Source organism: Argopecten irradians, chromosome 5 (genome assembly GCF_041381155.1).
Source record: "Argopecten irradians isolate NY chromosome 5, Ai_NY, whole genome shotgun sequence".
NCBI classification, from domain to species: domain Eukaryota; kingdom Metazoa; phylum Mollusca; class Bivalvia; order Pectinida; family Pectinidae; genus Argopecten; species Argopecten irradians.
In genome coordinates this window covers 44260220-44274962 of record NC_091138.1, presented here as the reverse complement: position 1 = coordinate 44274962, position 14743 = coordinate 44260220, and the positions used below count along the sequence as shown (strand labels likewise).

The window sequence follows — 14743 nt, the reverse complement described above, 5'->3', positions numbered from 1 at the left end:
ATAAAAGTAAGAAATATATAGAAAAAAATAAGTATACATAATTAAGAGACTAATAGGGTTTCCAATTTGATATGAATTTGACAAGTTTTTCCAGAAGTGCAACATAACATATTGAGAACATACCTTTCATTTTTAGATTCACTTGGGCAATTGTAATAATATTCCGGAATATGTTTGTATCGAATTTCCTTTACTAAATCATTTTCACATTTATATAAATAATGAAACTCATCACCAATGTCTAGATTACATAATGTACAAATCCTATTTTCTCTACTCACACCCGCCCACCGACCTGTTTCAATTGGTAGCTTAATATTCGAAGTTCTAAATTTACATAAAGTTTTTCGTTCTATTGGACACAATTTTTTGAGATAAAATTCTAGTTCCCACTTACTTTTAAAGATTGAATAAGTTTTACCACGAGATGAAGTTTCAATATCGTTATTCCAATGTTGAATAAATTGGTCAATTAATCTTTGATTGATACATAATTTCAACTTATCTTTGCTAATAGTGCATGTGTTTTTGGAAATTCGATATATTACTGAAGCCAGCATTATCAAAAATGGATTGAACAAAAGCCAGCCATTTGTACCCCTGTGATGAGCTTGTGACAGAAAGTCACAGTTCTTGTCTTAATTTCTATTTCTAATGGATATCGTCCCAATTCGCCATATACCATAAAATGTGGTGTATTATTTCTTAAGTTTAAGATATTTTTACAAAATTGCATATGGATTTTTTCAATAATTTGAGTATTTTCATATCTCCATATTTCGCAACCATACAGTAAGATAGGAGCCACAAGTGAATCAAACAATCTAAGTTGGATATCAATCGGAAGAGAAGCATTTCGGATTTTCCTGTATAGAGCATAAAGTGCTTTATTCGCTTGTTCTATTAACTTATTTTTAGCTTTGTAAAATTTTCCATTATAATTGAATATGATACCAAGGTATGAGTAGGAATCTTCAATTTTTAGCCTATCATTATTAAAAGTAAATGTATGTGTTCTACTTTTCTTGTTTTCAAAAATCACTACTTTTTTATTTACATTTATAGTAATCTTCGATGTTTCGCAATATCTATGAAAAACGATCAAGTGCATCAGAACAGTATCGTCGGAATACAAGATAATAAAAAGTTTAAGATACAATCCAATGTGTGTAACGCAGTTTCAATTTCTTCCAATGGATTTACATTATTTTCCCTTAAAAAACTTTCTAAATCATTCAAAGGGACAATTCAGTCTAAGAGTACATTAAAATTTGTACATATATCGGAAAAAATCCAGTTCCAATGGAAATTAGATCAGTCGGTTCTACTGTGATATGCCAGAACAGCCCATGGTGGTGAAATGCGTGTCAAATGTTCAAACTCGCTCGCTGTCCGCCATTACACATTGTGGTCGAACATCTTGTATGCCGAACCCTGTCCCTTGCTCGTAGAGTAATGCTACTTTCGTCTAGAACTGCTCAAATCGCTCTGACAGTAATGTGTTTACCTTATTAGACGAATATCTTGCCTCAAAATCATTTTATCACCTCCTCAGTGGTTATGTAGTTCATTTGTTTAACGTGCGTGACTTTGGCTCGGGTATGAGTACATCGTACATTTGTACCTGCTAAATCGTATTGATCAATGATTTGTATTTACGACGGTATCAATTAAAATACTAAGCATTGACGTGGAATTTGTCAATATTTTATGCCATATGTTTCATAAGAAATGTAGAACAATACATTTATGCCATAGTTTGCTTCTTGATTATGTAAAAGAATTAACTTGAGCGAATTGTCTCTTTAAATACAAGGAAAATAAAATCGGAGATAAATTTTCACCTTGTTTTACTCCGACATTACATATGAAAAAATCTGACATTCCGCTTCCATTTTTAACACAAGACTTAGTGTTCAACTATAAATTGTAAATGACTCGGAAAACTTTTCCACTTATATTTTGAGCAATTAACTTTTTCCATAGACCTACGCGCCATATAGTATCGAATGATTTCTTAAAACCTATAAAGGAACAATATAATTTTTTCTTTTGTGAAAGATATATAGAGATTAGCGAGTGTAGGATAAAAATGCTTTCCGTGGTTGAATAATTTTTCCTAAACCCAGCTTGCGCATTAGAAATAAGGTTAACGTCTTCTGCGTAGTGATTCAGCCTTTCAGTGATAATTGCAGTGAACAATTTTCCAAAACATGACACTAAAGTTATTGCCCTATAGTTGTCCGGGTCTCTATTATCGCCTTTGTTTTTATAAATTGGTTTAATAACGCCAACTGTCCAGAATTCCGGAACTTTACCCGTTTCTAAAATTATGTTAAACAGTTTTACATAAACGGGTAATAAAGAGTTACTTGTATTTTTAATGTACTCATTTATAATTCCATCCAAACCACCAGCTTTATTATTTTTCAACTTTTTGATCGCCTTTATTATTTCTTCTTCCGATATAGTTTCGTTAAATGTCATATTATTTTTACCATCTAGTATATTTGTGATATCAAACTCACCATCGTCATTAAGGGTACTGCTACTAAGGTTTTTAAAATAATTGTATAATTCATTGATAGATAAATTAACGTCACGTGATTTACCAGGTCCATCAAGTTTGTTAAGTATATTCCAAAGATTTTGGGGATTTTTCTTGAAATCTTATTTCTTTTTTTTTTGTTAAACTGATATGATTTATAACATTTGTTTATCTCTTTCCTGTATTCCTTGCTATTATGTTTAAGACTAATTCTATTCACATTATTTTTACTTCTATTATATTTTATGTTTTGCTTTATGAAGTTCCTTCCTAAGTTTAGCACATTTACCATTGAACCATGGTTTATTATTGTTATTGTTATGTTTTCTCTTATAACATTTTTACTTCGAATGCTTATGAAGAGCTTGATTTAAATAGCTTGCCTATGTCGTCAGTTATAACATTTATATCAGAGCTAGTTATATCAGTTATTTCCTTACTTAGTAAACTATCTAGTTTTTGATTAATGTCGTTTAGGATACCTTCATTATCATTTTCAACATTGTTTATAAAGTAATCACTTCTGTTGTTTTGCCATTTTAGGGAGTTATCGTTAGACTGAAAATGAACAGGGCTTGCGGTCGTTTATATAAAAGTAGCGTTATATGTAAAGCGAAATACAATCTCAACTCTGCAATGAAACATCCGAAAACAATGGGTTAAAATCAACTATTTCAAAGTTAGATATCACATTAAATAGATCCGCTGATACAATAAGGTAATCAACTACAGTTGCTTCATTACATGTCTTTTACCGATAAACTTATCTTTGCCCGTGCGGCCATTAGCTATATAGATATTATTTTTTTACACGAATCAAGAAGTTTACTACCATAGGTGTTAATTCCCGCATTGCATTCACTATATCGTAAAAGTGGAGTGTTAGACGAGCTAAGTTTTCTATAGTCCATACACGAATGAGTGTAATTCATCAGTTGTATCTATATTCAGTATATCTGATAGAGCTTCGTCTGGCTCGATAAAATCGGGGTAGTTTTTGGTTTTTGCATTAAAATCACCAAGTAGAGCACTTTGGGGTGAGTTTTTGGTAAGTTTAATCAATTCGTTCTCAATTTCAGTAAAAAGCATCACGTGAAGAGTATTTTGAGTTATCAGGCGGGATATAAATACCTCCAAGTAATAGTTTTATGTCATATTAAGATAGAGAAACCCATCGCACAAATTCGAATTCTGTTTGATGAAAGTTTAACAACAATTTGAGCTCAGTTTTGTGTATTACTATTCCGCAAGATTTTTTTTACAGAACTTTTCCCTGTTTTTAAACATCATAAGAAAAGCGATTAAGGACATTTAAAATATCAAATTCGTCAGTTTTGCTTTCAACACAAACAAAAATATTGTAGGAATGTATAAGATCTAGGAATTCTGGGACTATAAGCTTTTGCTTTATACCACATACGTTAAGATAAAAAATGTTCAAGGCAAAAAAGGTAATGTTACTGGTACCACAAAAGGGTAGAACTCCTGTTTGGTCTGTCCTAACGACACGAGGTTAGGCTGGTTTGGAGGGCGACCAGCACTATCCTGAGGCGCTTGATCCCTGGAAAACACGCAGCGCGGTTTACCCAGATACACCTGTGTGTCTGAATTGATCGCGCAAGTCTGGGCGCATCCTTGTAGGCGCCAAAGTTGGATACTGAGGCTGGTGAGGGTCCTCTTGGAGGAGCGCGTTCGAATCCGGATGATGCTGAGGAGGTGGAGGATGGTATTGTTGGCCGTCAATGAACAGTTTGTCAGCTTTTAGTCGCACTTGTCGATTGTTACGTTTAGCCTCTTTGAAGACTGGATATAGAACACGACGGCGTTCGTTTATCTCCGGCGGGAAATGCTCGTTAATGCTGAATTGCCGTTTAGAAGCAAGTTTGGTAGAAGCTGCATTCAGGACACGATCACGATCTTTTCTATTAACAAACTTTGCCACAATAGATCTCGGTTTGCCGTCGGCGCGTTTTCCTAACCTATGTACTACTTGAAAGACTATTTCCTTTGTGATGTCTAGCTCGGATTTGATAAAATCTTTAACCACTAGTTCTGTATTTTCCTCCAGTCCAGTTTCTCCTAAGCCACCGAAAATCAAATTATCTTTCATGGACCTTGTTTGTAGTTCTAGGAGGCCCTCCCGTTCGTAACATTGGTCTCGAGCCATGTCTCTCTCATACTCTAATTTGCCCAGCCTGTCTTCTAAGATGGAGGTGTTAAATTTCAATCCCTCTAATCGTTCATCCTGTGTGATCATTTCATTTTTTATCTCCCTTATTGCCGTTTCAATTTTTCCGCGGCTGGAGACCCATCAAGTTCATTTTGTGCTCCCCGATATAATCTCGCTCGTTGTGTGTGTACTGGCGGTGATGGTACATGACCTGTGTGCCCGGTCTGCGCGTGCATGGTGTCTGTACCTGTACGTGACATGTCCTCAGTCATGGGTGAGTGACCACAATTTATGACAGTTACTTTCCGCTTCTTAGATTTATGGCCCATATATACAACAGAGCGTTAGACTTTTAAGAAGTATAGTAAGCTAACTCACTTGCACTTGTTGTCGTCCAGAAAGAATCATATTACAAAATGTCAGAATCGGTAAACTTCCAATAATCCAAGAGCACTCGTTAATACGCTTTCACTTGTTCCGATTTTTTATTTTATAGAACTGCACTAAACAGTGCTATTTCTTCTGATTTTTAAGAAATCAGACTAGTTTCATTATATGATTTAGAATGAGGTGTGCCTCTCCTTATACATGTACCTTTTTTTCAATTTCATCAGAGATAGAGTAAATAGTTATTCCAGAAAACAACAGCATATTTCAAAATGGAACATATAGAAATCATATTTACGGTAACTTTTACATTTCAAAATTTTGAGCACATTTATTTTTTTATAAGCTTAAATTAGTAATGGATTGATATAGTCTTTCCCAACCTGGAGGATGTGACAACGAAATCACAACCCGAGGGCTAATTCATGAACGTTCAACAAGAGGCATGCCCGAAGCCTTATGCTTTTTAGGCCAGTAAGGCTTTGTTTTCGTTCACCTTATTTGCTATTTTTTGTAAGAAATTTCAAACAATATTTCCTAATAATAGTAAATCTGATAAAATAAACAACTTCCTCTTTTCATCAGGGGTATGCCAAGATTTAAGAGCCATCCTGTTATTTAGTGTTTATTTCATAAAAATATGAGCAAACATTGCTCGAGGTTTGGACCAAGAAGTCTTACTGAAATGAATATAGATATGTATATATCCTTAATCTTAAGCAGACCAAAACGTTATGCACATGTTTTACATGTATCTATCGAGTTGATTGTTGAACGTCATTTGACCGGTTGTCACTTAATGAAACTTGGAAAGAAGACTCGCGTGAGTCTGTCCAAGTCAGCCCTCGGGTAAAATCTTTATATACACGTATTTTGTTGTTTGTTTGATTAATTAACGTCCTATTAACAGCCAGGGTCATGCAAGGCCTCCCATGTATGGAGTGTGTAGCGTGTTTGAAGTGCGTGATGCGTGTTTTGGGAGACTGCGGTATATTCATGTTGTGTCTTCTTGTATAGTGGAACTGTTGCCCTTTTTATAGTGCTATATCATTGAAGCATACCGCCGAAGACACCAAGCAACACACTCCACCCGGTCACATTATACTGACAACGGGCGAACCAGTCGTCCCACTCCCTGTATGCTGAGCGCTAAGCAGGAGCAGAAACTACCACTTTTATAGACTTTGGTGTGTCTCGGCCAGGGGACAGACCCCAGAGCCTTCCTCAAAGGGCCGAACGCTCAACTCAAGGCCAAAAGTGAGGCGGTGCCAAGGGAGGCATTAGGAAGGATAAAGTCAGTTAGGAAGAAGAGAAAAGATCAGTTCCTAAATTTAGTCGCCTTTTACGATCATGCAATAGGGGCAGCAGGTACAATTCTAAAGCCCTACCTGCAGGGAAATTTGTGAGACAGGAGATCTCAACCCTAGGGATAAGAATCTTAAGCTGTAAAACACGAGGCGTTACCGAGTATTTGACAACTTAAGAATCTTACCCCTTGGGTTTAGATTCTCCTGTCCCATCCCAAAAGGGGTGAAAGATTTTTTTTCTCTTACCACGTAAAACACTTTGTGTCTTTAATAAACATGTCACTTAAGCAAGCGAGGATGAAGTGACGTCGTGACGTTATAATACATTTGTGTGACCGCACATCGTTCCAAAAACTTCGTGGGCACATCGTGCATACATCGTCCGCACAGCTGTGCGATCGGGACGATTTGGTCAATCAAATTTGCGAAATCGATCCATCCGGGCCGTGTTGATGATTCTAATTTGCTTGTACTGTCAGTTTATTGATATCTAAATCTAATAATTAATTTCTGTTTAAACATATGTTTCCACACGTAATATTTCATCATAACATTTAAAATATATTTAATTTTGATTTATTAATTGTAGTGACAGTTTGGGCGATCTCTCTATATATTATATATATATATAAACATGAAATCTATATTAAATTGTGTACATTTATTAGAAGATTAAATAAATTTGTTAATTAAAAGTGTTGACATAAACATAAAATAATGAGGAGTGTCATATATAATTCGTGTTGTCAAGAGACATTTTAATCATACATGTAGATCTGTTTTAGTTTTTATCCATACACATAAAATACAATATCTTATCATATTACATGTTTTAGATGTACATGTACATGTGTGGAATACCCAATGTTATAGCGACAAAAGTCTGTCACATACACTTATATACATGTTCTGTACAGTGTATATATGTACGTGGGGATACAGGTAATCACTGTACCTGCATACACGTAATTATTAATGACTTGTGAACTGTAAACTATAGGCACACAGACCTGGGGCTGTCGTTATGGTCACTTGGCTTAGGACCCTTTTCTCCCTCTCTTCCCATCCTCCACCTAAGATATTGACACCTTACCTGTGATGATGATGAGTCTGGCGTCACAGGTAAGGTATACCTATTTTCTTTAACCCCAGGGGGTTTATTATAGCATTCAATTCAATTGATACATATGTAGCATGTTGTGACCGCCTGTGTACATACCCTACATGTATGTGTAATTCGCCGCTCTGACAATTTAACTAATATCCTGGCTCAGGTACATGTATACATATACTAGTGCAAAAGATCTAGTGTAGATTTCAGGTAAAATCTGTAATCTAGCTAGAATAAATGAAGCTATATATGTACACTGTATCTTTCAAACGGTTTTGCGTATAGTTAAATTTGAATATCTAAACGCAATTTCTTAATGAGACCACATGACAATAGTTTTAATTAATAAAGCTGTCTTGCTTCAAACTATTTTTGTTTAAGTTATTTATAAATAATCAAATTTTAAAACTGAAATATTGTAGTCTGACGATATTAAAAATCAACATTGTAAAGGTCTAATTAGCCGGTACAGAAGACTGTTTATCAGCCTCAAGTACGTAATTTATCAAGTAAACAAAACAAAACAAAATACATATATATTATTTAATGGATATCCTTTATATATACCACATTTAGATTTACCATGTCGTCAATACAGAGAAATAAAACCCCATCATTGTTTCGCTTGTTTACTCAATAAAATTGAATCCCTTAATTTGTATCAACCACGATAGCTATCGCCCAGACCGCATATCGTGCATACATCGTGCGCACAACGTTACGTGCGGTCACACAACTGTACTATTACCGCGACGTCATGATACTGGTGTCGTGACGTCATACCATTGTTAAGCACGTGCGAAGATCTCGTGTAGCTTGTTTTAAACCTAGGGTGAGATAAAAAAAAATCTCACACTGGTGAAATTGTGGATATTCTTGTCTGGAAGAATCAAATATGGGTCTGTCAACACTAGCAACAACGGGATATCCATGTGAAGTATGAGAGAATACGCAATCTACGCCCGCGCGGGGAGTAGCCCAATAATTGCTGCTGCCATTGCCCACTCAGTGTCCTTATGGAATTTACTTTGCGTGGTGCTGTTAGGGAAATGGAGTTAGATGGCTTGAAGTTTAAGGAAAATTGTTGCCCCAATTGAGGTCGAGATGCTGAATTGCTTAAGATTTTAAGGCCACTTATCGAGCCGCAGTGGATATGAAGAGGAATGCCTTTCGTATTTGGGATAAAGTGATACCCTTTCAGACTGTGATCGAGGCCTCCAATAGGCTGTCTCTTTTGTGAGAATCAGAACTGCTCCAAGCGTTACTGTGCCGTGTATTCAGTACTTGTTTTACAGAGTGTACTTGTTGAGCCCCATGGGAAGAAAGTCTATTTTATACAGCCAGAAGTGATGACCATGATGGCATGCTTGTTTCAATGGGACTCAGAATCCGACAATGTCTTATCAACCTTCCAGACATAGGAAAGTGGCACTTTTCCGTAATCAGCGTGTTGTTATGTCATACGAGAAAGATGAAATACTCTCAGAGGGTTACAAGAGATTCGACATAGACGCTGAATTCCGTACAAAGCCAGTCTCCGAATCTGAAGCCACGGAGGTTCCCAACCATCTTAAAAAATCTATACGAAAGACCAATTTCAGGTTTGTTTGTTTGCTTGATTCATTGACGTCCTATTAACAGCGATGGTCATGGCTCGAGGACAAACAAACAAGTACAGCTGAAGCGTTTGCTTAATAAGTATGCTAATGTGTTTTTCTCTTCATTTTTACCCCACCCCACCCGGTCCAATATTCTGACAACGGATGAACCAGTCGTCCCACTCCCTGTATGCTGGGCGCTAAGCAGGAGCAGAAACTACCACTTTTATAGACTTTGGTGTTTCTCGGCCAGAGGACAGAACCCAGAGCCTTCTATGCGAATACCTAATTTTGATAGAGAACTACATTGGAACATCGAGTAAGCGTTCCTGGATCACGTTCTCGAACTCGATAATGATTTCGAAGGCCACCCGGACAACTTACCCCTCCCCTGGGGTCTAGTTGTTCAAAAATGTGACTAAGCTAATCAGAGTTTAACGATAATTTTTAAATCAACATAAAATAATTTCCGGTGATGCGAATTTTACAAAATTTTATCATAGTCTTAAGAACTGAATTCTTTACTTACATGCTAAGTTTAGTGAAGATAAAATCACAACATTTGCAGTAAATGAAAATGGAACATTTCACTGATTATGCGATTAAGCTACATGTAATCACGCTTTGAGCAACCGGACCCAGGTGTTCAAGAGATTTAGAATATGACAAAAATAAATCTCGAGGACCAGACAATATACACCCAAAACTGTTGCAACAGCTAGCAGAAATAATTACCAAACCCCGAACTCAAATATTTCAACATCAATTATATACCAACTGCATAAACAAGAGCTGTTGGAGAACAGCAAAGCTCGCCTATTCAGAAGAAGTTGATGTTTAAGTATTTACTATTTAAACATGACAAATTAACAGACTCAAAAACCCCCTAAAGGGCCCCAAATTGGTTGTATTATCACGTTCAGCATCCATACACATTAGGAAAATAAAATCATAAACATTTATGATGACTTAAGCTTAAACAATAGACAAAATAGAAACTTGCTCAAAAACTTTAACATGGAAATATGACAAATTAACAGACTCAAAAAACCCCTAAAGGGCCCCAAATTGGTTGTATTATCACGTTCAGCATCCATACACATTAGGAAAATAAAATCATAAACATTTATGATGACTTAAGCTTAAACAATAGACAAAATAGAAACTTGCTCAAAAACTTTAACATGGAAATATGACAAATTAACAGACTCAAAAACCCCCTAAAGGGCCCCAAATTGGTTGTATTATCACGTTCAGCATCCATACACATTAGGAAAATAAAATCATAAACATTTATGATGACTTAAGCTTAAACAATTGACGAAACAGAAACTTGCTCAAAAACTTTAACGTGAAATGGGACGCCAACGCTGACGCCGACGCCGGGATGACAACATTAGCTCCCCCTATTCTTCGAATAGGCGAGCTAAAAAGCGAGCATTACTGCAATATACATGTATAAGAAAGGAAAGAAACATGTTCAGAATTATCGGTAGTTAAATTTATCATCTATTTAGCGCTTAGCATACAGGGAGTGGGACGACTGGTTCGCCCGTTGTCAGTATAATGTGACCGGGTGGGGTGTGTTGCTTGGTGTCTTCAGCGGCATGCTTCAGTGATATAGCACTATAAAAAGGGCAACAGTTCCACTATACAAGAAGACACAACATGAATATACCGCAGTCTCCCAAAACACGCACCTCGCACAACATACACGCAACACACCGCATACATGGGAGGCCGTCCTTACATGACCATAGCTGTTAATAGCACGTTAATTAATCAAACAAACAAACAAACATGCAAAATATTCGAGAAAATGTTTAGATACCACATAATTAAACATATGGAATCAACGTGGTTGTTTACAGAACATTAACATGGTTTATCGACGTAATTATAATTATCAATAGACACATAGATTTGGACAAGGGAAACAAGACTCAGTACCTTGATTAAAAAAAAAACATTCGATAATGTGCCCCATCGACTTTGGATTACAGGGGACTTTTAAAAAAATCCAAAAAACAAAAACAGGTGGTACTTAATGGTGATTAGTCCAAACGGTGTAGAGGTTATCGATGGAATTCCACAAGGAAACGTCATTAGCCCACACTTTTCCTTATCTTCATTAGTGATCTCCCCGAAGTAGTAGATAATCCTGTTAAACTATTTGCTGTTGATACAAAAATGTATGTCTGTGTGAAAAATAAAAGACAGAAAGTCCAATTCAAACAAAACATAAAGTCCAATTCAAACAAAACATAGATATTGTTTGTTTGTTTGATTAAATTTACGTCCTATTAACAGCCAAGGTCATGTAAGGACGGTCTCCCACGTATGCAGTGTGTAGCGTATATGATGTGCGCGGTGCTGTTATGGGAGATTGGGGTATATTTGTGTTCTGTCTTGTAGAGTGGAACTCTTAACCTGGTACACAAGTCTAATGATTGGCAACTTCAATGACACGTATGTAGTTGTTTCCGTCTTGGTATTTATAGAGATTACACAATGAGTGGTTGTTGAATATTGAATTTATTCCACACGAGTGAGTTAGTTTTTTAAAAGTTAAAATAGACACGAGCTTTAGCGAGTGTCTTTTGTAACTTTAAAAAAATAACTTTTTAACGAGTATGGAATAAATTCAATATTCAACAACCACGAGTAGTGTGACCTGTTTCTACCACAATCATATTCGTTTTAGCCGATAGAAATACGGCGGGGATACAGTAACGTATATTTACCGAAATTTGCAAATAAGGTGTAGTAATATTTTCATCAGCAAAAATACACTAATTGATATTCAAAAGTCATTTTTTGATAAAGAATCCATCGAAATCAAATTCTTTTAATTTGGAACATCTTTAGTGTTAAATAATACTCATTTATCGTCTTATTTAGTTCAAATCTTCATAGTTGCTTCCAGAAAATAAAACTCAATGTCGAACTACATGTATACTTGTTAAAGCTTTTGCACGACACGGCATCGTCTATTTCCCGCCAGATAATCATCAAGCCATTACCATCCATATTATGTTCGTTTCATACACGTTAAATACACGAAACTCATCAATGAAATTCTTGTCCGTCAAGATGTGTTATTAGCACATAAGGTCAATTTATAATGTATGTAAACATCACTTATTTTGACACAACGACCACGACGCATACGTTTTGCAACACCAGTGTGGACGTCAAGCAGCGATCGCAACATAGAATAACGTCATTCGGTTATTGATGACGTTGACAAATGATGACGTGACACCAAAGGAAAAGAAGTTCGATCAAAGTTCTCCGTGTCGGCCAATCAGAATGCGTACAGAGTCAATGATAGATTCAGTGAACGTTTTAGCGCAAACAGGGTGGCCGACATGTGTGTGTGGGGGGTTAATTGTATTTAAATCTAATATTTACGTGAAACATACGTGTACTATAATCAGTTTACGGTTGCTTCGTCATCACATCACGCCTTGCATGCCCATATACATGTTACTTTGATTATTTACGTCTAATTAACAGCAACAAGAAATGCAACATACGTATGTAGATATACATGTATGTATATTTTAGAAGGTTGCGGTATCTTCTTGTTGTGTCTCTTTACAATTGTGAAAAATATTGCGCATGATAGTGCATTTTTCCATTGACGCATACCGCCATAGACACCAGGCAAGATTTTCCATCCGGTCACATAATACTGACAACAGACAAACCAGTCGTCCCAGTAAATTGTATCTTAATTCTTAATGATTAGCAGGAACAGAAACATGTAAACACGTGTTAAATATAATTTAGAAAGGTAGGTAAATTCGGATTTCCGATTAAAAATCAGCATTTTTATGCACAATAAAAGTCGTTGAGTTAGTAAGATTATATTCGCACATGGAGATAAAACTTGACCAATCATTTCGCGATTAAATTCTGTATATATTATTCATTGTATACACATTCAATGTCAATTGTTTACATGTCAGTTACGAGTAGATCGAGAACGGAAACTAATGAAATTTGATACATCTGCAACTCCATTAACGCCGAACGTTAAGCAGGAGTAGAAACTTACAATTATCTTAGACTATAGTGTATCGCGGCTAGGGTACCTAATCCAGAGCCTACCTAACAGGGATGTTCGCTAAACTGAAGGCCAAATTGAGGCGATTTCAGGACAGAAATGAAAGAGGAAACGTTAAACAATATGTGTATTATGCTTATGGATATACATTCGATGTTATTAAATGTTCAAAGTCTAAGAGACAAGCAAAAGTGAACTAGATTCTACTAATGGATAAAAAACCAATAAACTGATATCATACTAATAGAATAGAGGATCACGTGACTCAAAATGATACGTTTCATGGAAAGATGGCGACAAATCCTGCCACTTCAGGCTTTTTTATTGGACAGCTTGTATTACCAGCCAATCCTTGTAATTCATAGCCTTAAACCACCTCTGTATCTGTTTCTGTTTGACTGTGTAATCTCGTATCCGAAATCATAATAGGTTTGGAGTACATTCTGCAAAAAAGATTATGCGATCGTCAATTTTAGCTTGAATATTATATACTTTCATAATAAGACACATACACATCCGAACACGAGACATAATAGTTACCCGAACTACTTATCTGTATAATAACTGTATAACAATTATACGCGATTGTTGACACAGCGAAGGAATCCATTCTAACACCGGGCGTTGATTTATTGAAATGACTATGTAAAACACCATTAAAATATGAACAATGCTACCACACAAGACTATTGTCGAAATCTATAAGGTCTGTTGGTGTTCTTTACGTAGCAATCTCGTCACGGTCTAATTAACTACAATAACTGACATTAGAATAATTACACCTCAATACCTGGATACATGATTTACATATCAAATATAAAATACAAGAATGTGTAAACAACTTTCCGTCACTCGCTCTGTATGCGAGACATCCGAAGGTTACGTGATATTTGTTATCATAGGATCCCGTCAACTTTAATGAACCACTAAGTAAATGCATTCTGGGCCCAACGAATTGCAATTATAAGACTGATCACTAATACAGAAAATTGGAGACAAATCGATGAATACTAAGCGATACACAAAACGTTTTAACGCCAGTTTTTATAGATTTGTTTCTTTGATTAGGATAACGTCCTTTTAATAGCCAGGGTCATTTAAGAGTGTCTCTCTTTTGAGCAAAGTGATTCGGTGTGTGGATATCCGTATGCTTTAAGAGGCTGCGGTATATTCGTATTGTGTCCCCTTGTAATAATAGTGGGACTCTTGCCTTTTTATTGTGACGGATGCCGCCGAAAACGTCAATATGCACATACAGTTGGTCACATTATACTGACAACCATACAATTTTGTTTTATGCATAGCCAAATGGAATTAATTTATTTCACAAATATTGATTACAAATAAATAGTGGTCTAAAGTATAGCTTCTGAAAATAGGTTGTAGAAGTAAAACATTAAACTACAAGATGGAAAACATAGCAACAATAGCAGGAATCTTGGCTTTTGACAAAAAACATGAAACCGGAGAAACGTCAGCGTTGGCATAATTAGCACCATCTCCTTTCAATATGCGCCAACTAAAATGTCGTTTCTTCTAAGAAAAATACT

General features: G+C 35.9%; 1 protein-coding gene across 1 annotated transcript; it reads right to left on the bottom strand.

Annotated features, from left to right (window-relative positions):
- Positions 1-4130: 4130 nt before the first annotated feature.
- LOC138324447 (uncharacterized) lies at positions 4131-4805 on the bottom strand. Its single transcript, XM_069269513.1, has one exon. It carries the CDS (start codon positions 4803-4805, stop codon positions 4131-4133), a length of 675 nt encoding a protein of 224 aa, XP_069125614.1.
- Between the last annotated feature and the right edge of the window lie 9938 nt (positions 4806-14743).